Genomic DNA, 24,804 nt, shown 5'->3' with positions numbered 1-24,804 from the left:
TACTTCATGATGTGGTGTAACCTTGGGTCTGTAAACTGGGTTGTTCGGTTATTATGATCTACAAAATATATCCTCCCAGAAACTGTACTTCTGACTTCCCAGCCTGGCGGCAGTGGTCCAAGTTCATCACAGTTCACACTGTTAAGGTCTCTACCAAAATGGAAGATACAGAAAGGTTTATCCAGCTGAGTATGGAGGAATGAGGCCAAAAGTCAGCAACAGAAGCCGCAGAGGTTCCTTATCAAGGTGTCTGTGTCCCAGCTCTGCTAAGATGGACCTTCGTGGTGCTACTTACGCCAAACCTCCACTCAGTCCAGGCCCCTCTGTTGCAAACAGCAGCAACATCCAAGAGATTAAAAACGAAACTTTCAGGCTGGGTGCGGTGGCTCACGCCTGTAATCCCAGCACTCTGGGAGGCGGGTAGATCACCTGAGGTCAGGAGTTCAAGACCATCCTGGCCAACATGATGAAACCCCGTCTCTACTAATAATACAAAAATTAGTTGGGTGTGGTGGCGGGTGCCTGTAATCCCAGTACTTGGGAGGCTGAGGCAGGAGAATCGTTTGAACCCGGGAGGTGGAGGTTGCAGTGAGCCCAGATCACATCATTGCCCTCCAGCCTGGGTGACAAGAGCAAAATTCCATCTCAAAAAAAAAAAAAAAAGGAACTTTGAGCGCTTATAACCATGATAAGGAACAGGGGCTCCCCACAGAATATCATTTCTTATAGGAAAGAAGGCCCAAATAGTAGGAAGTATCTTAGTGCTGTCAGAAAACTAACTGAATTCACAAGTGTCATTAAACGCTCCAGGCCAGAAGGGTTTCTTCATTGGAAAGTTCCCAGACAGCACCAAGCTTTTCGGGGGAAGGGAGAATACAGGAACATGCATTCAGAAACTTGCTTCTAAACAGTTGCAGGACAAGCCATTCTCATTTTCAAATGGGCTTTTTGTTCAATAAGTATTTTCCACGCTAAGAATGATTATTCTCCTGATTAATCATTTCAACACAATCTACAGTCAGAAGGGAGCACAGCTTTACCGACCGAGATGTGTTTCTAATTAACACAAAAGCCTGTCATTTCTAACGGGGTACAAAAGAGATGCTGCATTCGTTTGCAGGTAATATATTTCCAGTCTCATTATAGGTACTGAGTCATAAATTAAACACAGATTTGGAAAATCAAAGACAGGAAGTTTATTCTCAGATGAAACAAATTATGAATAAAAAGGAACTAAGTATTACCAAAACTCGTATTAGGTAGTAATGCTATTCCAAAAGGAAATAAAAAGCAAAGAAAAGAAACAAAGAAACTTAACTCTGTTATGGGGTGGGGGAGTCTCTCTAACCTGGGCTCAGATGTATGGCCTTGCAGAAGGAATTCGTATAGAAAAGCTTCATCTCCCCCAGGAATGGTCCCCGAGGGACTGAGGCAATGGGGACGGTAAAGTAGAAGACAGAAAGGGTAACAGAGTCTTTATATTTCCTTGACTTATGATAGAAAATTTTAAGCATATAAAAAATGAGCAATCATAAGGAATCGCTGTGTAACCAACTTCAGCAATGATCACGGTCAACCTCGTTTCAAACGTACCCCTGGCCACTCCCCCCACCCCAGCTTATCTGAAGGAAATCCCAGACATCAATATCATCTCATTCATCAATATTTTTAGTTTAAAACAAGAGCAACACGTCTGGGAGAGGGCACTGGCTTTTCAAGTCAACTGCTGGAAAGACAGCTGGGAGGGTGTGCATTTCAGGAGGCTTACCTTGGTATCCTAGGGTCGTGCCACGTGCTAACTCCAGTCTGTGTGTGCAAAAAGTAAACCTGGCCCTGGACTGTTGTTCTTTGTTCTACACAAGAAATCAGGGATCCACATTAGACAACTTCAGTTCCAGGGAGAGTCTGTAACCAACCCTCGATGCCCTCCCTTCTGGTATTATCTACATCTAGCTAACGCTCCCCGTCTTCTCCCGGTTCTTCTGAGGTGGCCAAATAATCCCCTCTTCTCCGTCTTGCCCCATGCTCTCCTTTCCAGAGCACTACAGACATCCTCATCTAGCCTACATGTTATCTTGGTTGGCTCTGGTCTTCGTTTGCCTAAGATTTCCACTTAATTTCTAGACTGGGAGATGTGGAGCAATTGCTGAAAATTCATGCTTAGCTAGATTGAGCACCATTTTCTTCCAGTTGTCTTTACACTGCCACGATTATCAAATGGCATAGCCATGCAAACATCCGCACTTACGGCACAAACAGGCTACTCAAAAAGGGTTAAAGGCCGGGTGCCATGGCTCACGTCGGTAATCCCAGCACTTGGGCGGCTGAGGCAAACGGATCACTTGAGCCCAGGAGTTTGAGACCAGCCTGGGCAACATGGCGAGACCCATTCTCTACAAAAAATACAAAGATTAGCTGGGCATGATGGTGTGTGCCTGTAATCCCAGCTACTCGGGAGGATCACTTGAGCTAGGGAGGTCAAGGCTGCTGTAAGCCATGATCATGCCACTGCACTCCAGCATGGGTGACAGAGCGAGACCTTGTCTCAAAAAAAAAAAAAAAAAGTCAAGCTCCTGGAAACAGGGCAGATGGCACTGGCCACAGCAGGGTACATTCTCTCACCGTAGCCTTCGGGCAGTTCCGGGGACTGGTGGCCGTGTGGTCGGTTCTGGGGCGTCTGTAGTGAACCTCGCACATCAGGGTTTCGAAGCCGCTGTGCCTGAAGTCTTTGATCTTGACTTGGGGAGTCCACAAACCTGCAGTTCCCTCCTCCGGCAGCAGCACCGGTGCTATCTGTGTAAGGGGCTGGTTCCTCCATGAAGCAGCTGAGTGGCCTCCCAGGCCCTGAGTCTTCATACACCGATCTGAAAGGGACGACAGCAGGCAGGCATGGTGTCACCATGGAGGAGTCACAAGACCAGCGCCTTAGGGCTAGTGTCCTGGGGACACTGTCACATACATTCATTTGCTTTCCTTTAACAATGTCCAGTGTTCCAAGGGCCTAGTTTTGTAAAATTCACCCTGTGCCACTCAAACAGAAAGACAGACTCTTCTAAGAGGAACAGGTGGCCGGAGTGTCCCCAAGGCCAACTGTACAGTTTCACCGTAGGGTAGACTGGAATGATTAGAAGAAACCAGCCTTAGACTCAGAGGAGTTCGTGAAATGAGATCTCATTTTTCTTGATTTAAAATCACATCCAGGCCGGGTGCGGTGGCTCACATCTGTAATCCCAACTTCGGGAGGCCGAGGTGGGCAGATCACTTGAGGTCAGGAGTTCAAGACCAGCCTGACCAACATGGTGAAACCCCATCTCTACTAAAAATACAAAAATTAGCTAGGCATGGTGGCACATGCCCGTGGTCTCAGCTACTTGGGAGGCTGAGGCACGAGAATTGCTTGAACCCAGGAGGTTGCAGTGAGCCAAGACTGCACCACTGTACGCCAGCCTGGGTGACAGAGCAAGACTCCATCTTGAAAATAAAATAAAATCATATCCAAATACTCCATTTTCCTTGTTATTTTACTCTGTAATGAAACTCCTGGTTACATAAAATACCAAAATACCTTTAGGTACTTTTTAAACATCAATCTTTACCCCCTGAGCAATTTTGAAGACAATTTACCTTAATAGGCTACTGTCCCTTAGAAGCAAATACTTTTTTAAAATCTTAGATTGAAAAATTTCAAATATGTACAAAAAATGAGAGACCAGTACAATGAACCCCCCGTGTCCACCCCTCCCAACTAACCATCATCCAATGTCCACTCTTCCAATCCCTCCCCACCAACCCCAACATTTTATGACTTCATCCTTAAATATTTCAGCCTCTAAAAGGATCTATATTGTCCCTCTAAAAGACAAGGACTTTTTCCATTATCACGACTAAAAAATGTTCATTAATTTTTTAAAAAATCAAATGCCAGTGTTCAGATTTCTCCAATTGTCTCATAAATCAGGATCCAAAGTCCACACCTTGCATGTGTAGCTATGTCTCAAGTTTGTTTTCATATGAATTGTTGACAGTTCTCCTCCCCTCCTGTCTTTGCTTTCCTCGCAGTCTATCTGTTGAAGACGGTGGGTGTCTGTCCTACAGAAAGCCCCATTCTGGATGCTTGTTGATTATATTCCCTTGGGGCCGTGAGACACACTCCTGGTCCCCTGTATTTCCAAGAGGTGTGTTAACGTTGGATCATCTCTTTTCTGTGATGTTGTTAGCAATTATTGATTGTTGGCCAGGTCCATTAATTCATGGGGGACTGCAAAATTGTCACAGTGACCAATGACAGTTCGGCAGTTTGTTTTTAGTGTGTTGAGTTCTTTCCCCTGTCATTATGAACCCAAGGATTTTTAATATATTTGATATGTTCCAAATTCATGGCAGTTATAATTCTTTTCTTCTCTTTGAGCCAGGGTCTTGCTGTGTTGCCCAAGCTGGAGGGCAGTGGTGTCATCAGGGTTCACCGCAACTGCAAACTCCTGGACTCAAAGCAATCCTCCCGCCTCAGCTTCCCTAGCAGCTGGGACTATAGGTGCATGCCACCATGCCCAGCTAATTTCTTATTTTTTATTTTTTAGCAGAGACAAAGTCTCGCTATATTGCCCTGGCTGGTCTCAAACTCGAGACCAAAGTCCCCGGCCACCTTGACCTCCCAAAGTGCTGGGATTACAGGCAGTTATAATCCTTATTGACGCTCAAACTCACCCATCTTTGGCCTATGGGAGCCTCTTTCATTGGATTCTGAGTCTTTCAGGCACAACCTGAATTGTTGTTGTTGTTGTTGTTTGTTTTTGTTTGTTTGTTTTTGAGACAGGGTCTCACTCTGTCACCCAGGCTGCAGTGCAGTGGCGCGATCTCTGCTCATTGCAACCTCCTCCTCCCAGGTTCAAGCAATTCTCCTGCCTCAGCCTCCTGAGTAGGCTGGGACAACAGGCTCCTGCCACCACACCTGGCTAATTTTTTGTATTTTTAGTAGAGATGGGGTTTCACCGTATTAGCCAAGATGGTCTCAATCTCCTGACCTCGTGATCCACCCGCCTCGGCCTCCCAAACTGCTGGGATTACAGGCATGAGCCACTCTGCCTGGCCAACCCCAGTTGTTTTTACAGCTTCCTTAATAGACAAGCAAAGTGGTTCACAGTTTTATCCCAACATCCTTATGCATCTCAAGCATTCTGCAGAGTGACTTAAGGAGCGAAGGGCACTCTCCTATAGGCCGAGAGGTTAAGGCAGCAGAGAACTCGGCCCGCCTCTCGCTGTGGTCATACGTACCCTTCATTTTCTAACAGTCCCCTGCAGTCCACCACCGAGCCGCCAGTTCCTATTCTGTCTCGTGTCTGTAAACTGACTAAAAGAGAAAAGAACGACTTGTGTTAAAACCCAGCGGGGTTTACATAATTATAACACAGTGAGTCACTGCTCATTTAGCATTTATGTACGATATCATAAAAAATGAGGCATATGTGTATGCATACACACATATATTCCTATGCTTTCGAACACGAAGCATTTTACTCCAGTAGCTGCGTCCTACTTGGAATATTCCTTGTAAATGTGGCTCAGAAAAGGGTGCTATGTTTCTTCTGGCCTCCATAAAAATAACAATGCAATATTCAGTCCCTCTATTTTTAAGAAGATTTATTTTTTAAGAAGACTTTTTTTGGGCCGAGCACGGTGGCTCATGCCTGTAATCCCAGCACTTTGGGAGGCCGAGACGGGTGGATCACCTGAGCTCAGGAGTTTGAGACCAGCCTGGGCAACGTGGCAAAATCCCATCTCTACTAAAAATACAAAAATTAGCCGGGCATGGTGGCGCACACTTGTAGTCCCAGCTACTTGGGAGGCTGAGGCAGGAGAATTGCTTGAACCCAGGAGGCGGAGATCCTTACAGTGAGCTAAGATCGCACCACCGAACTGCAGCAGGGGTGACAGAGTGAGACTCTGTCTCCAAAAAAATTGAAAATTTAAAAAAAAAAAAGAAGTTTTTTTTGGGGGGATTAAGTCTCACTGTGTTGCCCAGGCTGGCCTCAAACTCCTGAGCTCAAGCAATCCTCCCGCCTCAGCCTCAGAGTAGCTAGACTACAGGCATGTGCCACTGAGCCCAGTTTTTATTTCTTAAGAACATTCCGACTTAAGTTTAATAAAGACACAGAGAGGCCAGGCACGGTGGCTGACATCTGTAATACCAGCACATTGGGAGACCAAGGCGGGCGGATCACCTGAGGCCAGGAGTTCCAGACCAGCCTGGCCAACATGGCGAAACCCCGTCTCTACTAAAAACACAAAAAATCACCCAGGCGTGGTGGCGGGCAGCTGTAACCCCAGCTACTCAGGAGGCTGAGCCAGGAGAATCACTTACACCCGGGAGGCAGAGCTTGCAGTGAGCTGAGATCGCGCCACTGCACTCCAGCCTGGGCGACAGAGCAAGATTCAGTCTCAAAAAAATAAATGAATCAAGACACAGAGAGTACATTTAGCATCTGCAAAGTCTAAGTGAATCTAAATATTTATTCTCTATCTTTACTACGAACAAGACTTTTATAAAGTTGTTTTCAGTTACTCGTTTTTCTCCCTGGCACATCCCTCCACAAAGAAAAAAAAAAAAAAGAAATTACACACAGGAAAGCATTCAGTGAGAACTTTTTCATGATGGTAGATTTCAGGGTGTATGCCTGCACTATTCCTTTATCTTGAGTCAGGTCTACACAGGACAATACCTAGAAGATTCGGAGTTAGAATCACTCCAGTATGCTGCAGAGAGACCGTTTTGAGTCCGTGCAGCAGTGCTTACAAGTCAATATCTCAGTTACCCTAAAATACTACTAATACAAGTGGGTGGATAATAGGGTGAGCTATTTAACAGCTGAATCACTTCCAACAGACTGCCTCTAGCCAAACTTTGTAACGTTAGCACACTTTAATTTTTCACCTTAAATAATGCAATCCCCTGGCTGTAGAGATTATATTACATGGAATTCTTCACAACTCTTTGCTTTTTACGTATATGATGGGGCTTCCAGAGGCAACTATTTCCCAACTCCTGTATGTGCGGCCACCATTCTTATTATCTACCCTTGGATAATGCAGTCACAAATGTAGTGTCCATAAACGTGATGATTAAAATTACATTTAAAATTCTAACCCTAAATCTTTCTGCACCCGAGTCATTTTAACTCAACTTTAAAAGCCAGGAGAAGGGGACCGGGCGCGATGGTTCACGTCTGTAAGCCCAGCACTTTGGGAGGCCGAGGCAGGCAGATCACTTGAGGTCAGGAGATTGAGACCAGCCTGGCCAACTTGGTGAAACTCCATCTCTACTAAAAATACAAAAATTAGCCGGGCGTGGTGGCTCACACCTGTGGTCCCAAGTACTCGGGAGGCTGAGGCAGGAGAATCGCTTGAACCTGGGAGGCGGAGGTTGCAGTGAGCTGAGATCTCACCACTGCACTCCATCTCAAAAAAAAAGAAAAAACAGAAGGAAAAAAAAAAAGCCAGGAGAAGGGAATTAGATAAAATAATAAAACTTCCTAGTACTGAAGAGAAGGCCCCGTATGTGGTCTGGCCTCTGAGGCCCATCGGCATCGTCAGTGCCTGTACGTGAGTTCTCGGCGATGAAGGGTTGAATGTAAGTTCTAGAAAAGCATCTCTTTACACAGACAAGAAAGTTCTTACCCACTATCTGGCCACGAACTGCATCAGTATCTGAGGGGTTTAGTTTGCATAGATCCAAACGCTGGTCTGTAAACAAACAATTCAAAACTTAACCCAAGGAATGTGAACTAGGGAGGAAGGCAGGAATTCAGTATTCAGCAATCGAAACAAAAAACGATGCCTCCTAAGCTTTCTTCGGTTGCATTAAAAGGCAGGAAAGCGTTAGGTTCTTACATCCGGTATCTTTTAATCTGCTGATGGCATTGGAAAGCAGCCGCACACAGCCCAGGAAGCCAGCTCCCTGTTTCTTGTGAATTTTCTTGTGGTTCCACACGCTAATGGTTATCGAATCCGTTTTCCCAACATATCTGGAAAGAAAGAGCAAAACTCATTTTTAATTGTGTTTCTTTCTTTCTTTTATTTTTTTTTTTTGAGATAGAATCCTGCTCTGTTGCCCCCAGGCTGGAGCGCAGTTGCGTGATGGCTCACTGCAACTTCTACCTCCCAAGTTCAAGTGATTCTCCTGCCTCAGCCTCACGAATAGCTGGGACTACAGGTGTGCATCACCATGCCCAGCTAATTTTTCTATTTTTAGTAGAGATGGGGTTTCGCCATGTGGCCAGGTTGGTCTTGAACTCCTAACCTCAGGTGATCTGCCTGCCTCGGCCTCCCAAAGTGCTGGGATTACAGGCATGAGCCACCATGCCCAGCCTTTAATTGTATTTCTGAATTATGATAGCTCAATGAGATTTTCTCTTTAAGAAATCTTATAGAATAATGTTGCCTCTGTATTACACACGTAACAGGCATTTAATAAATACGTGTCCATTAATTTCAACTGGCTGGGAAGAAGAATGACTTTGCTCCTTACAGAGGAGCAAATGTAGATAACCACATGATAATAATAATCTTACAACAAACTTACTATATTTTATTTATTTATTTATTTATTTATTTTTTTGAGACAGAATTTTGCTCTTGTCGCCCAGGCTGGAGTGCAATGGCGCAGTCTCGGCTCTCTGCAACCTCCGCCTCCTGGGTTCAAGGAATTCTCCTGCCTCAGCCTCCTCAGTAGCTGAGATTACAGGCACCTGCCATCATGCCTGGCTAATTTTTGTATTTTTAGTAGAGACGGGATTTCACCATGTTGGCCAGGCTGGCTGGTCTTAACCTCCTGACCTCAGGTGATCCACCTGCCTCGGCCTCCCAAAGTGCTTGGATTACAGGTGTGAGGCACTGCACCTGGCAAATTTACTATATTTTAATAGTTGCATAGGACAGAAACATGATTCATAAATTCTCACCAATTAGGTTTGATATAGAATACTGGTTTGTAACAAGGGACTACTTACAAACCTATGGATCTATTCGAAGTACACAAGAGGACACTAAGACATTAAACCTCCATTTACTGTCACTGCAAGTCAACCACAGAGACAGGAACTCAACCCACTTACAGAGCCTTGGTGTCACTGAAACTGAATCTTAGAATATAATTCTTAAAAATCCCACCCAAGGCCGGGCACAGTGGCTCACGCCTGTAATCCCAGAGCTTTGGGAGGCCAAGGCGGGCGGATCACAAGGTCAGGAGATCGAGACCATCCTGGCTAACATGGTGAAACCCCGTCCCTATTAAAAATACAAAACATTAGCCGGGCACAGTGGCGGGCGCCTGTAGTCCCAGCTACTCAGGAGGCTGACGCAGGAGAATGGCGTGAACCCGGGAGGCGGAGCTTGCAATGAGCCAAGATCTTGCCACTGCACTCCAGCCTGGGCAACAGAGCGAGACTCTGTCTCAAAAAATAAAATAAAAATAAAAATCCCACCCAAACACAGTATAATTTGTGTTAATTAAAAGACAATAATCTTTCAGGATTACTTTGATGAAAATATCTTAGTAGGAACATGAAAACTTGGGTGCATACAAAATAGTGGTCTTCATGGCCGGGCGCTGTGGCTCATGCCTATGATCCCAGCACTTTGGGAGGCTGAGGCAGGTGGATCACCTGAGGTCAGGAGGTCGAGACCAGACTGGCCAACGTGGTGAAACCCATCTCTACTAAAAATACAACAATTAGCCGGGCGTGGTGGCGGGCGCCTGTAATCCCAGTTACTCGGGAGGCTGAGGAATGAGAATTGCTTGAACCGAAGAGGAGGAGGTTGCGGTGAGCCGAGATTACGCCACTGAGCTCCAGCCTGGGCAACAGAGTGAGACTCTGTTTTCAAAAAAAAATTAAATTAAATTAAAAAATAAAATAAAATAGTGGTCTTCAAAATACAATCCAGTTTTTGAATGAATATAAGAAATTGTCTGATGGCTTTGATCAAATAAAACTGTATTTTCTGTTGCAGAAAATATATATGTACTAAAAAGCAAAAATTTCCAAAGTCAACAGAAACATATAGTCATAATAATGCATTTTTTAGGCAGAGCACTGGTGGCTCATGCCTGTAATCTGAGCACTTTGGGAAGCCGAGGCGGGTGGATCATGAGGTCAGGAGTTCAAGACCAGCCTGGCCAAGATGGTGAAACCCCATCTCTACTAAAACTATAAAAATTAGTCAGGCATGGTTGTAGGTGCCTGTAATCCCAGCTACTGAGGAGGCTGAGGCAGGAGAATCGCTTGAATCCAGGAGGTGGAGGTCGCAGTGAGCTGAGATCACACCACTGCACACTCTACCCTGGGTGACAAAGCAAAACTCCGTCTCAAAAAAAAAAAAAAAAAAAATGCATTTTTTAGGTAGAAACTACAACTAGGTTTAGGGTTTTGCTGAAAAACAGTAGCATGTGGAGTTTACAAACTACAGCCTTTTTTCCTGCTAAAATGGCCAGGAGATTGAAAAGTTTGAGGATCACAGATATGAAACCAAACCATAAAAAATCTATGAAAATGCCAGATGCAGTCGGGCGCGGTGGCTCACGCCTGTAATCCCAACACTATGGGAGGCCAAGGTGGGCAGATCATGTGAGGTCAGGAGTTCAGGACCAGACTGGCCAACATGGTGAAACCCCGTCTCTACTAAAAAATACAAATATTAGCTGGGGATGGTGGCGTATGTCCATAATCCCAGCTACTTGTGAGGCTAAGGTAGGGAAATCGCTTGTACCCGGGAGGCAGAGGTTGCAGTGAGCTGAGATCGTGCCACTGCACTCCAGCCTGGGTGACAGAGTGAGATTCCATCTCAAAAAAAAAAAAGGAAAAGAAAAAAAGAAAATGGCAAATGCAAGAACTTCCAAGTACATAAATTCTAAAATTAGGCAACGTAGACATTCATTTGGCCATCCGCTTTTGGTATCAATAAAAAGTCATCCGGCCGGGCGCGGTGGCTCCAGCCTGTAATCCCAGCACTTTGGGAGGCCGAGACGGGCGGATCACGAGGTCAGGAGATCGAGACCATCCTGGCTAACACAGTGAAACCCCGTCTCTACTAAAAAAAAAATACAAAAAACTAGCTGAGCGAGGTGGCGGGCACCTGTAGTCCCAGCTACTCAGGAGGCTGAGGCAGGAGAATGGCGCGAACCCAGGAGGCGGAGCTTGCAGTGAGCAGAGATCGTGCCACTGCACTCCAGTCTGGGCGACAGAGCGAGATTCCGTCTCAAAAAACAAAAAAAAAAAGTCATCCTTTTTTTTTTTTCTTAAATGTTTCTCGTAAAAGCTAGACACCTGCTTTCTTGCCACTCCGCATGGGGTTTACAGAACATTCAACTCACAGATCATAGTGCTGGTTCCACTTTGGGTCCAATGTGTTTTTCACAGTGTCGGTTGAGTGGCACTGCCCAGACCCATCCACGACAATCTTTGCAAAAGGGTCGGGGAGCCCTAGAGGAGAGAGGAGACGCACACCTAGATGAGACCTCAGATCTATCCATGTGACACAACACAATTCAGGCTAAAGGGAGCTTCAGGATCATCTCGTTCGGTAAAGATTACCATTGTACATTTTGTTCTCTAATTTCAGGATAATTTCAATCAGCAAAATAAGTTATGTCTATTGAGCTTTCTAAGAGAGGACCTAGTATGCCTCCATACTCAGATTTTTAAAGGGAAGAAAAGAAAGTGACAAAAAAAAAATAGGCTTACATTCAAATTTCTATTAAAGCGGGGCTAATTAAGTGGAGGGAAAAGTGTCTGAAAGTAATTGTATTTAGACTTTCTAAAAATTAATAGTGCCCCGAAATGTGTTTACTGATCTCTGCCTATCTTATCTATGGAAGCAAGTATTCACCAGGCCTTAATTCGGTTAAGTCCCTAAATGCTAGGGAATGAATCAGACAGGTTTATTACATCAGACAGATGGCAAAGTGGACAGTGGTCAGAGATAGAGATGGACACGAGCCACCACGCTGGAGCTTCCTGGCTACCTGGAGAAAGCCTTTGAGCCTAAGTTTCTTCATCTTGAAAGCGTGAATACTACTACTCAAGAACTGAAAGATGTCCTGTGTGGATCAGAAAGTGTGTGAAGAATTTAATGCTGCAGGCACTGACCAGATACTAGGTGACTTTCTTAAGGAGTGATTCCTTCCTTTAGAAAAAGAGTCTCTATATTTGCAATTCCTTTAATTACAGGATGCTGTAAATGTGATTTAATTTATAAAATCTGATTAACAATTTTATGCAAATCCAGCTGTTTTATAGAAAAGTGTTTCATTTGTATTAGAGCTGAGAATACATCATCCAGCAGAAAGCAATATTCTCATAGGTAGAGAGGCAGAAAAAACTGGGTGTGACCAGAACAGGAAATGAAAGGCAGGTTTTGGGTTATGATTTATTAAGTTCTGTGTCTTTCAGCTAAGGAACCCCCATGTTGTAGTCAACTGGGAAATAAAGTTTGGAAAACCATGGATTTCTATTAAGTAAAGGTCAGACTTTAAAAAGAATACACTCAATCTTTTTTTAAAGTTTAAAATTTCAGAAATACATGCATAATATTATAAGAGGGAAAAAAATAAGTGTTTACTTACTGAAGAAGTCTTTCTTTGCAAGGTTCTTGGCACATAACACTAAAAACAAAGAAAAATTACTCAGGTTAGCATTAAAGACAAGATTTCCATAATAGCTAATCTATATTTACACCAGAACAAAAAGACTCTAAAAATTAGCTTTGCCAAAGATTTGACTTTCAGATCTAGTATCACATGAAACAAAAAATGGACAACCATCTAAAAAGTGTTTTCTCCTCAAACTGAAGATCAACTATAACAAATACAAAATGCTTTAGTTTAAACTAAAAATCGTAAACACATTCAGATGGGTTTATCAATATGCTTTTTGTTGTTTTGTTTTTTTTTTAAAGAGACAGGGTCTTGCTCTGTTCCCCAGGCTGGAGTGCAGTGGCATGATCATAGCTCACTGCAGCCTGGGATCAAGCAATCCTCTTGCCTCAGCCCTCCCAGTAGCTAGGATTATAGGCACACGCCCCCACACCTGGCTAAATTTTCTTATTTTTGTAGAGATAGGGTCTTACTATGTTGCCCAGGCTAGTCCTGAACTCCTGGCCTCAAGTGTTCCTCCCACCTTGGTCTCCCAGAGTGCTGGGTTTACAGGCTTGAGCCACTGCACCCAGCCTACCAATATTCTCTTATACTGCATACAATCACATAAAAACCAATTCAAATAAAGACCTGAAGTATTTATCCTTATAGGTACTGCTAATGACAGAAGAAGCTATGCATTTTTTGTATTCTGATAAATAATACAACTTTGTAAATGTAAACCTTGATATGTTGGAAAATAGTAAGCAGGGGGAAGGTAGTAAATAAACGAATATGGGGCCATCATCAGGGTGATGTGAACAAAATATGATAAAATGCATGTTAAGAACTTAGCACACGCTGGGCGTGGTAGCTCATGCCTGCAATCCCAGCACTTTGGGAGGCTGAGGCGGGCAGGTCACCTGAGGTCAGGAGTTCAAGACCAGCCTGGCCAACATGGAGAAACCATGTCTCTACTAAAATACAAAAATTAGCTGGGCATGGTGGTACATGTCTGTAATCCCAGCTACTCCAGTGGCTGAGGCAGGAGAATCACTTGAACCCGGGAGGCAGAGGCTGCAGTGAGCCAAGATTGCACCACTGCACTCCAGCCTAGGCGACTGAGCGAGACTGTGTCTCCAAAACAAAGAACTAAGCACAGTATTGATGTATAGAAAGAATGCAATTAAGCCTCCTATTATTTTATTAATGAGTAATGAGGTAGTATCAATTACTGTTAAGACAGTTTGTCACCAGACCTGCTTGCTACACAATGAAAGTGACTTTGTCAGGGAGACACTGAGGTGCTTTTGTCTTTTGCTTTACAGATTGTCCTCAATTTTAAGCATATTATATTTTATTAAGAACTTATATTTTACAAAAATGTGTTCACATAATATTGTTCTGTCAAGTTTCACTTAGTTTTATAAAAACTAAGTGAATGTCATAAGTGATAAGCTATATATAGCTTTATCAAGATAAATAGATATATAATCTATATATCTATAATATAGATATAAATCTATATATAATATATATATCTATATATAGATATATATAAAAGAGACAGGGTCTCACTCCATCACCCCAGGCTGAAATGCAGTGGCACAGTCATAGCTCACTGTAGCCTCAAACCCCTGGGCTCTAGGGATCCTCCAGCCTCAGCCTCTCAAGTTGCTGGGACTACAGGCACACACCACCACACCCAGCTAACTTCTTTTTTTTAAAGAGACAGTCTCACTACGTTGCCCAGGCTTGGTCCCAAGCTCCTGGCCTCAAGCAATCCTCCCACCTTCGCCTCCCAAAGTGCTGGGATTACAGGCCTAGGCCACCATGCCCAGCCAAGATATAAGTTATATAGCACACAATTCACCCATTTAAGGTGTGTAATAAAGTGGTTTTTAGTATACTCATGGGTTGGACAACTATCATTACAAGCAATTTTAGAACATTTTTATCATCCCCAAAAGAAACACCATACCCAGTTTAAACTAACAATCGGAAACACATTCAGATGGGTTTATCAATATACTTTTTTTACGAGACAGGGTCTTGCTCTATTGCCCAGGCTGGAGTGCAGTGGCATGATCCTAGCTCACTGCAGCCTCAAACTCCTGGGTTCAAGCAGTCCTCTTGCCTCAGCCTCCCCGGTAGCTAGGATTACAAGCACACACCACCCAGCACACTTTGGGAGGCCGAGGCAGGCGGATGACTTGACATCACGAAGTGGTGTTAGATTCTGTCAAATGCTTTTTCTACATGTGTGGAGATGCTGGTTTGGAGTTTGGCCTTTGTCTATTGATACAGTGTGTGACATTAATTGATTTTAAGTTGTTAAACCAACCCTGCATTGTGAGATAAACTCAACTTGGTCATGGTACACAATCCTTTTAATACGTTGCTATATTCAGTTTGCTAGCATTTTGTTGAGGAATTTCACTTCTATATTCATAAGGGACATTGGTTTGTATTTTCCTTTCCTTCCTAGGCTATGTAGTTTTGGTATCAGAGTGATACTGGCCTCATAAAATGAGCTGGGAAATATTCCCTTCTCCTCCTCGTCTTTTTGTGTTGTTTTGTTTTGGAAGAATTTGTGAAGAATTGGTGTTAATTATTTTTTAATGTTGGGTAGAGTTCATCAGTGATGGCCTCTAGACACTTCTTTATGAGAAGTGTTTTAAATTACTAATCCAATCTCTTTACTTTTTACAAATCTAGTCAGATTTTTCCATTTCTTCTTCAATCAGCCCTGGTAGTTTGTGAATTTCCAGAAGTTTGTTGATCTCGTCAGTTTTTATAAGTCTATTCAGATTTTTCCCTTTCTTCTTCAGCCTTCGTAATTTGTGTCTTTGTAGATGTTTGTTGATTTCACCCATGTTATCAAATTGTTGGCATACACTTGTTCACTGTATTCCTTGATATTATTTCTGTATAGTCAATAGTAACATTTCTTCTTCGGAGTAATGTAATCCTTCCTTTCCACCTCAGTCTTTTTAGTGGATAGATCACTATTAATTCCACCTCCTGCCGATGTTTCATTTCTTGTTACTCTAATTACAAAAGTAATACATACTTGAAAATATGGAAATGTGTAAAATAGAAAATCCACAGCCCCAAAACCTCATCATTACTGTTTGTCCAGCGTTTGCCTGGCTAGTCTCATGTGCTTATTTTTCCCATTGACATTTAGAATCATTCTAAGCAAGTTTTTAAACAATGACTTCACAAGTGAATAAGGACATTTTTTACCTATTTACAATATTGAGTATTCTCATTCTCGAATGTAGCATATTTATCCCTTTATTAAGTTTTTTGATGCCCTTAAGTGAGTTGGGTTGTTTTTTTTCTTTTTTTGAGACAGAGTCTCTGTCGCCCAGGCTGGAGTGCAGTGATGCGATCACAGCTCACTGCAGCCTCGAGCTTCCCAGGCTCCGTGAGCCTCCCACCTCAGCCTCCCAAGGAGCTGGGACCACAGATAAACACCAGCACACTTGGATAATTTTTTTGTAGACACGGGGTTTCAGTATGTTGCCCAGGCTGGTCTGAAATTCCTGGGTTCAAGCAATCCACCAGCCTCGGTCTCCCAAAATGCTGAGATTACAGATGTGAGCCACCACATCCAGCTGAGATTTTAAAGTATTTCATAAAAGTCTTGCACGTTTCTATTTGGGTGGATTCTTTGGGTATTTTTTGTTACTATTGTGAATGGAATCATTCCTTTTGTTGCATTTTCTCATTGTTATTTGGATATAGACGAGCTATTAGTTTTCTCACATTAATTTGAAATCACCCATCTATTTGGGCTGTCTTCACATGGGCCTATAATGTTCTGTTTGCTTCAGCTTTCCTTTTCTTTTCCAAAGCTTGGAATATCTCAACAGCTCTCCTATAAAACTCAAAAGTATCCAAAACTGAAGTTCTTCCCAATCTGACTAGAAACCTGGTCCTCTCCCAGGATCCCTCAGTTCAGAGACCTTAGCAGCCCCCATCAAAGGAACAAGCGAGGCCGGGAGCGGTGGCTCACACCTGTAATCCCAGCACTTTGGGAGGCTGATGCGGGTGGATCACAAGGTCAAAAGATCGAGACCATCCTGGCCAACACGATGAAGCCCCGTCTCTACTAAAAAGACAAAAACTAGCTGGGCGTGGAGGTGCGTGCATGTAGTCCCAGCTACTCGGGAGGTTTAGGCAGGAGAATCGCTTGAACCCAGGAGGCAGAGGTTGCAGTGAGCTGAGATCGCGCCACTGCACTCCAGCCTGGTGATAGCGAGATTTCGTCTCAAAAAAAAAAAAAAAAAAAAAAAGGCACAAGCGAGAAGACTACATGTTCTCCCTTTTTCCTCTCAATCTCACATATGTTACCTTCTTAGCATCTCCACCCTTGTCCAAGTTCCCAACACAAGCTATGATGATGTGACCGTTTCAAGACTTAAATCTCATGTCTATCTTCCTTTTAAAATTCTCCAGTGCCTTCCCCTTGCAAAACTCTAGCCTTGTGAGCCTCCGATCCCTCCCCACCTCCCTGTGCAGTCTCAAATATTAGCCACCAATTCTGGGCCCTGGTTTTCGGAGGTGCTGGTGCTAGATTGCTTTTGAATAGAATAACCTGGTCACATGTCTCACAAATATTAATCTTTGCTCATACAGTGTTTGAGTTTAAGGCTCATTCCAGTGGAATCTGGTTACATCATAAAGTGGGGAAAGGTCTCAGCAGTGTTAGCACAAAGAAAATTTTGCTTTGGCCAGACAATGGCTCATGCCTGTAAGCCCAGCACTTTGGGAGACTGAGGCAGGTGGGATTGCTTGAGTTCAGGAGTTCAAGACCAGCCTGGGCAACATGGCAAGATCCCATCTCTATAAAAAAATGCAAAAATTAGCCAGGCAAGGTGGTAGGTGACTGTAGTCCCAGGTACTTGGAAGGCAGAGATGGGAGGCTCACCTGAGCCTGGGGAGGCAGAGACTGCAGTGAGCCATGACCACACCACTGCACTCCAGCCTGGGTGACAGAGTGAGACTCTGTCTCAAAAAGAAAAAAAAAAAGGAAAGAAGAAATTTGCTTCAGTTCTCCATAAGGATCATTTAGGGTCATTCTTAAAATGGTTAAGTTAATGGTATATTATTTCTCCTACTAAAATAGCTTTGTGATCAGGACATGGAATTTGGTCCACTCTAGAGATATACGAATAAAACGTAATTCATTAGACAGCATAAAATCTCATTCTATGTAGTTTTTTTTTTTTTGAGACAGAGTCTCGCTGTGTCACCCAGGCTGGAGTGCAGTGGCGCGATCTCGGCTCACTGCAACCTCCACCTCCTGGGTTCAAGCGATTCTCCTGCCTCAGCTTCCTGAGTAGCTGGGACTACAGGTGTACACAACCACGCATGGCTAATTTTTTTATTTTTAGTAGAGACGGGGTTTCACCATATTGGTCAGGCTGGTCTCGAACTTTTGACCTCATGATCCACCTGCCTCGGCCTCCCAAAGTGCTAGGATTACAGGCGTGAGTCACTGCGCCCGGCCTTAGATCTATTTTTTTTTTTTTTTAAATACATTTATGTACCAATACGAGTGAGGTTCTGGGGATATAGCAATGAACAAAAGACACATTTCCAGAAAACTGAGCTTATTTTTCAGTGTGGACCAATGCATGGCTTCTTCAGTTCCAGCCAGATCATGCCTCTTACATCCCATAATTTCCTAATCACATCCCATAGTTTTCCTAATGTTGGGGATATGGTCAAAGCAAATTACATAATGTTCACAAAGCACTTGAAGACATGGAAAGGAAGTGTTTTGCTAACATGATGTACATTCGGTTAGTAAAACGAGCTTCTTTTACCTGGCAAAAGACAGGGTTACAAAAATACTACTTGAGGCCGGGCACGGTGGCTCAGGCCTGTAATCCCAGCACTTTGGGATGCTGAGGCGGGTGGATCACATGAGGCCAGGAGTTCCAGACCAGCCTGGCCAGCATAGTGAAACCCCGTCTCTACTAAAAATACAAAAAAATTAGCCGGGCGTGGTGGTGGGTGCCTGTAATCCCAGCTAGTCAGGAGACTGAGGCAGGAAAATTGCTTGAATCTGGGAGGGAGAGGTTGCAGTGAGCCAAGATCACGGCACTGCACTCCAGCTTGGGTGACAGAGCAAGACTGTCCCTCCCACCACAAAAATACTACTTGTGGATTCACCCACTCCAACAATGAACGACAGCAAAAATTTAGTACTTTATTCAATCTTGTGAAAGTTTTTAATTTGTGTCAATACTTCTTCTATTTCTCTAGCCTGTGGCTAGAAACTTTCACTGCAATGTTTTTATTCCTGTCTTCTTCTTATATTTCTGTGTCTCCAAGTCTTATCACTGTCTGTCTTCTTCTGAATGTCTCTTGAATTTGTCTGTTCCGTATTTTTAAACCCACTCTCTTCTTCTTGGCATCTCCTATACACAACTGTGTCCTCCCTGATGGAAGCCTCCCTGGTCCACAAGACATTTAGCCACTGTATCAATCTTTTTTGTATCTGTAGAGGCAAGATCTCACTTTGCCCAGTCTAGAGTACAGGGGCACAATCATGGCTGACTGCAGCCTCAAACTCCTGGGCTCAAGTGATCCTCCCACCTCGGCCTCCTGAGTAGCTGGCGCTATAGGCATGCACCACTATGCTCAGCTAATTTTCCTATTTTAAAAAAATTTCTGTAGAAACAAGGTCTCACTATGTTGCCCAGGCTGCTCTCAAACACCTGGCCTCGAGTGATACTCCTGCCTCGGCCTCCCGAAGTGCTGAGATTATAGGCCTGAGCCACCGTGCCCGGCCCGGATCAATCTTTTGAATGCCATTGTCATGTTCTTAGGCAAAAACATCAACAACAACAACAAACAACAACAAAAATGACTCTGTATTATATTTTAGTGTGAATCTCAGTTTCTCCCTGGGTGTGAAGGTTTCCCATTCCCTACAACACATTTATTTCCTTCCCACTATTCCTCAAGGTGTAGCTTAGATTAGCCCCTTTTACCCACCCCAACCACCTCCAAGAGTCTATTCTTGCTTCTTAGCCCATCAGACAATCCCTCTGTCTTTGCTGGGCCCTAGATTCAGGGTCCAGGCCAGGCATTTTGTCAGGGAAGCCTCCCTCAAGCCAGTGTTCCCCACACGTCAGTCTGATGACATTTTCACTAGTGCCAACACCAAAACAATAAGGACAATGTAAGCAGGGTTTTCATAAAACGAAACTAATTTTAAGTGGCTGCTCTTTGTTCTGATGTTATGTCTTTCCTACTTTTTTCATGTGAAAATGTCCTTTCTTTAATGAAAGAGGTAATAAAAAATGGTGGCAGAGCAGTGACTTGGACAATGTTCTACTGATCCCCACGTGTACATAACTGTTTTGACTGCTCTGGGAATTACAACTCTAACCATCAATGATCAGCTCCCTCTTTTTAATCCTATTTACTCTAAGAATCATATAGTTTACTATTCAATTACTTCCCATACAGCTGGCTTTGTTCCCCAGCTAAGTTAGGCCCCTCTGAGGGAGGAACCATCCATCCATTCACTCATTCAGTTTCTGGGCCAGGGTCTCACTCTGTCACCCAGGCTAGAATGCAGTGGCATGAACACAGCTCACTGCAGTCTCGAACTCCTGGGCTCCAGTGATGCTCCCACCGGAGCCTCCTGAGTACCTGGGACTACAGGGTGTGCACCACCACACCTGACTAATTTTTTAATTTCTTGTAGGGACAAGGTCTCACTATGTTGCCCAGACTAGTCTCAAACTGAGCTTAAGCGATCCTCCCGCCTCAGCCTCCCCAAGTGCTGTGCCACTTTCAAGGCCAGTACCAGAGCCACGGATCTGTCAATTCTGACACAAATTTAGGATATCTTCAAATTTGCATTGAAGGAAAAAAAAATCACATTTCAGTTATATCAATAGACTCCAATGCCAAAAATGTTAAGCCCATACAGGAGAACTGAACTCCACTCCATTATCTGCGACCGAAACAAACACTTATTTCCAATCTTGCTCAGTAAGTTCATGCATACACAAGACACACACACGTTTCCACTATTCAGACACCATTAACTGATCAAATGATTTCTTCCTGCGGGGAAAACGGTCTAAGTTAACATAACACACTTCAGCACCCACCAGCCATGCCTACTGGCTTTGGAGGTGGGAACAGATCTCTGGTAAAGTGACAATCCTGAGGTAAGTTTTCAAAACACCTGTTTGCTTAAAATATGGATGTTACAGTTCATCTTCTACAATTGCACTAAATTAAAAATAAATGACAAAATCATGTGAACTCTTTGCCATCAGAAGTGTGACAGAGTTCAGATCATACCCCCAGACCTGGCAGGGTGAGGCAGAGCTGTTGTGACAGAAACTCTCTCCTGAGGCACAACTGAGCCCCAAGCATGAGGTGGGATGTGCCACCTGCTGCCTGTCCCCATGGGTTCCCTGCCAGCACCAAACACTCATACTCTCTGTAGGATCCTTTCCAGTCCAGAAAGCTCTTCTACATACACTATTCTCTTCCTATTCTCATAGAATGAGGTTCATGGACACACAGTCAGAGGGACTTGTTTCCCAATTCATGGGTGAAGGCATCTCCGCTCCACCCCCATCCCACTCTACATTAATGTGGCATCGTCATAGTCCTTCACAGAGCCTGAAATGAAACCCTTTCTTTATCTGCATTCTTCTTCATGCCTAGCTCCACTGAAGCAAGGATTGTGTCTTTTATGATTAACCACTGTATCCCCAGAGGCTGAAACAGTGTCTGGCACACACAGTTGACTTTCAGCATATTTGCTAAATGGTATTAGGCAGTGACTTTTTGTTGCTGTTGTTTGTTTGTTTTGTTTTTTAACTGTGTAATTAACCCACTAGAATATAAGCACCACGAAGGCAGAGGCTGCCTTCTCAACTGTTACATTCCCAGCACGGAAGCACAGGGCCTGGCAGAAGTCAGCGCTGGATCAATGTCTGTTGAAATTAATGGATAACTGCCTGCTTGAATGAATGTATGAAAACAACTCTTCCGCAAGCACCACAGTGTGACGTGTCTGACTCCGATGCCACGTTCCACAAGGAGTCGACAGCCTGGAAGCTTTGCACATTACTGCCTGGCAGATCTGGTTCTTCAGAAATAAAAAATATATATATATTCTGCAGATTCAAAGCAGAAGTATTATTATAATGACAGAGAAATAAAGTAATAAAGTACATGTCAAAAAACAAGTACTAAAGTCCAGAGGGCATTTGGAACTTTATTTTTTTTTTTTTGAGACGGAATCTCACTCTGCTGCCCAGGCTGGAGAGCTCACTGCAACCTCCGCCTCCCAGGTTCAAGCGGTCCTCCTGCCTCAGCCCCCTCTAGTAGGGATTGGGATTACAGGCATGTGCCACCATGCCTGGCTAACTTTTGTATTTTTAGTAGAGACGGGAATTTGCCACGTTAGCCAGGCTGGTCTCGAACTCCTGACCTCAGATGATGTGCCCGCCTCGGCCTCCCAAAGTGCTGGGATTACAGGCGTGAGCCACCGTGCCCGGCCAAAAACAGGACACGGAACTTTTTATTTGAACAAAGCTCTCATGAAGGAACCGTCATTTTTACATCTTAAGGGATGATCTTTAAATATCTGTTACACAATCACATTCCAAGAAAACCGATAACTGGGAATCACTCTCTATTTTTTAATTTTAACATTAAAATGTTATTTTTCCCAACACCCCCACAGAATCTGCAGCCCCTGAAGTAGGAGCTCTTCCTGGTTGGAGAAAGAAGACAGGTCCCACACAGGAAGCAATTGCCAAAGCTATTGTTGTCTTTTGTTTGGTTTCTTCTGAAGTATTATAGGCTAACACCTTTGCTTTGAAAGATAAGAAAAGTGTCTCATTAAAGTCTATCTATATAGGACAACTTCTATCTCCAGATACTGTTTCTATCTTAAATAAACCCAATGGAGTATTTTATAGCAGAACAAAGGCAAGGCCAGACTTGGCGGCTCATGCCTGTAATCCCAGCACTTTGGGAGGCTGAGGCAGGAAGATTCCCTGAGCCCCTGAGCAACGTAACAAGACACTGTATCTTAACAAAGAAAAAAAAAAAATTAAAAATTAGCCAGGTTCAGTGGTATGCACCTGTGCTCCCAGCTCCTCAGGAGGCTGAGGCAGGAGAACTGCTTGAACCCAAGAGTTCAAGGCTGCAGTAAGCTATGACTGCACCACTGCACTCCAGCCTGGGCAACAGAGTGAGATGCCGTCTCTTTAAAAGAATAAATAAATAAGAAGAAGAAGAAAGGAAAAAAAAAAGTAATCATAAGTAATAGCAAGAGAAAGCAATGTCAGCATTTTCTCTCTCTGTGTTCTACCAAATGAGGCAGTATTATTATTTTACAGAGGTAAGATCTTGCTATGTTGCCCAGGCTGGTCTCAAACTCTTGGTCTCAGCAATCCTTCCGCCTCAGCCTCCCGGAGTGCTGGAATTACAGGTGTGAGCCAACATGTCCAACCAAGGCAGTATTAATTTGACACATAGAAAGGTCAACGGAAAATCCGAAGGCGACCAAGCATGGTGGCTCACAAGCACTTTGGGAGGCCGAGGCAGGTGGATTGCTTGAGGTCAGGAGTGTGAGATCAGCCTGACCAACATAGTGAAACCCCATCTCTACTAAAATTACAAAATTAGCCAGGCATGGTGGCGCAAGCCTGTAATCCCAGCTATTTGGGAGGTTGAGGCAGAAGAATCACTTGAACCTGGGAGACAACGACTGCAGTGAGCCAAGATTGTGCCATTGGACTCCAGCCTGGAGACCGAGCAAATTTCCGTCTCAAAAAAAAAAAAAAAAAAAAGAAAAACCGAAGGTGAGGATGAAGTTTAGCAAGGTAATACACTGCAAAAAACCCACACATGGTTATGAAAAACCCAGGAAATACACACACTCTTCTAAAACAAAGTGCCTTATAATTTCCTTCCTGTTTATCATTTTATAGTGCTACTTCCATAACACTGAAGTATTTACCGGTATTATTTTGCCTGGTTTTATCATAAAAGCCATTATAATTATTTGGCTAATCATTATTCACATCACAGTATAAATCAGGGTAAAATAATTATGCTCAATTTGATTGAGCATAGAAGGAAATTAGAAGCTCAGAGAGATTAAGCAACGGCTCAAGGTGACCTGGCAAAGTTAGTGACGGAGATAAGAACTGATCCATCTCCTCAATGAAAACCACAGCATTCACTGACTCACATGACTTCATCAAGACAACTGAGCATTAAGAATGAAAACATTTCGGTGGCTCACGCCTGTAATCCCAGCACTTTGGGAGGCCGAGGTGGGCAGACCACAAGGTCTGGAGTTCAAGACCAGCCTGGCCAAAATGGTGAAACCTCATCTCTATTAAAAATACAAAAAAAGTTAGCTGGGCCTGGTGGCAGGTGCCTGTAGCTGTAGTCCCAGCTACTTGGGAGGCTGAGGCAGGAGAATTACTTGAACCTGGGAGGCGGAAGTTGCAATGAGTCCAGATTATGCCACTGCACTCTCCAGCCTGGGTGACAGAGTGAGACTCCATCTCAAAAAAAAAAAGAAAAAGAAAAAATTTGTCACATTAAACGTTTCCAGTCGATGTAGCCAACAATACATTCATAAGATCATTTAAAACTTAAAAAAAAAAAAAAAAAAAAATTGACCAGGAGTGGTGGCTCACATCTATAATCCCAGCACTTTGGGAGGCCAAGGCGGGTGGATCACTTGACGTCAGGAGTTCAAGACCAGCCCAGCCAACATGGTGAAACCCCATCTCTACCAAAAACATAAAGAATTAGCTGGGTATAGCCGGGCACGGTGGCTCACACCTGTAATCCCAGCACTTTGGGAGGCTGAGGCGGGCGGATCACGAGGTCAGGAGATCAAGACCATCCTGGCTAACACGGTGAAACCCCGTCTCTACTAAAAATACAAAAACTTAGCCGGGCGTGGTGGCGGGCGCCTGTAGTCCCAGCTACTCGGGAGGCTGAGGCAGGAGAATGGCGTGAACCTGGGAGGCGGAGCTTGCAGAGCCGAGATCGCGCCACTGCACTCCAGCCTGGGTGAGAGTGAGACTTCGTCTCAAAAAAAAAAAAAAAAAAAAAAAAGAATTAGCTGGGTATGATGGCATGCGCCTATAATCCCA

At 43.9% G+C, this 24,804-nt stretch overlaps 1 protein-coding gene across 3 annotated transcripts in view; it reads right to left on the bottom strand.

The window, feature by feature from the left end:
- The window catches only part of SMURF1 (SMAD specific E3 ubiquitin protein ligase 1), a 123,033-nt gene that overhangs the window by 22,808 nt on the left and 75,421 nt on the right, over nucleotides 1-24,804 (bottom strand). For 2 of the 3 annotated variants that reach the window (XM_025379818.1, XM_025379819.1), the window contains exons 2-9: nucleotides 12,614-12,652; nucleotides 11,363-11,471; nucleotides 7,885-8,018; nucleotides 7,672-7,737; nucleotides 5,272-5,347; nucleotides 2,623-2,864; nucleotides 1,769-1,853; nucleotides 4-150 (exon numbers count right to left, since the gene is read on the bottom strand). In XM_025379818.1, coding sequence (XP_025235603.1) covers nucleotides 4-150; nucleotides 1,769-1,853; nucleotides 2,623-2,864; nucleotides 5,272-5,347; nucleotides 7,672-7,737; nucleotides 7,885-8,018; nucleotides 11,363-11,471; nucleotides 12,614-12,652 — 898 coding nt within the window. Of the gene's footprint in view, nucleotides 1-3; nucleotides 151-1,348; nucleotides 1,427-1,768; nucleotides 1,854-2,622; nucleotides 2,865-5,271; nucleotides 5,348-7,671; nucleotides 7,738-7,884; nucleotides 8,019-11,362; nucleotides 11,472-12,613; nucleotides 12,653-24,804 lie in introns of all 3 variants that reach the window. The other variant, XM_025379817.1, reaches the window with a different exon arrangement.

Source organism: Theropithecus gelada, chromosome 3 (assembly GCF_003255815.1).
Source record: "Theropithecus gelada isolate Dixy chromosome 3, Tgel_1.0, whole genome shotgun sequence".
Taxonomy (NCBI): Eukaryota; Metazoa; Chordata; class Mammalia; order Primates; family Cercopithecidae; genus Theropithecus; species Theropithecus gelada.
This window is presented reverse-complemented; position numbering and strand designations above follow the sequence as displayed.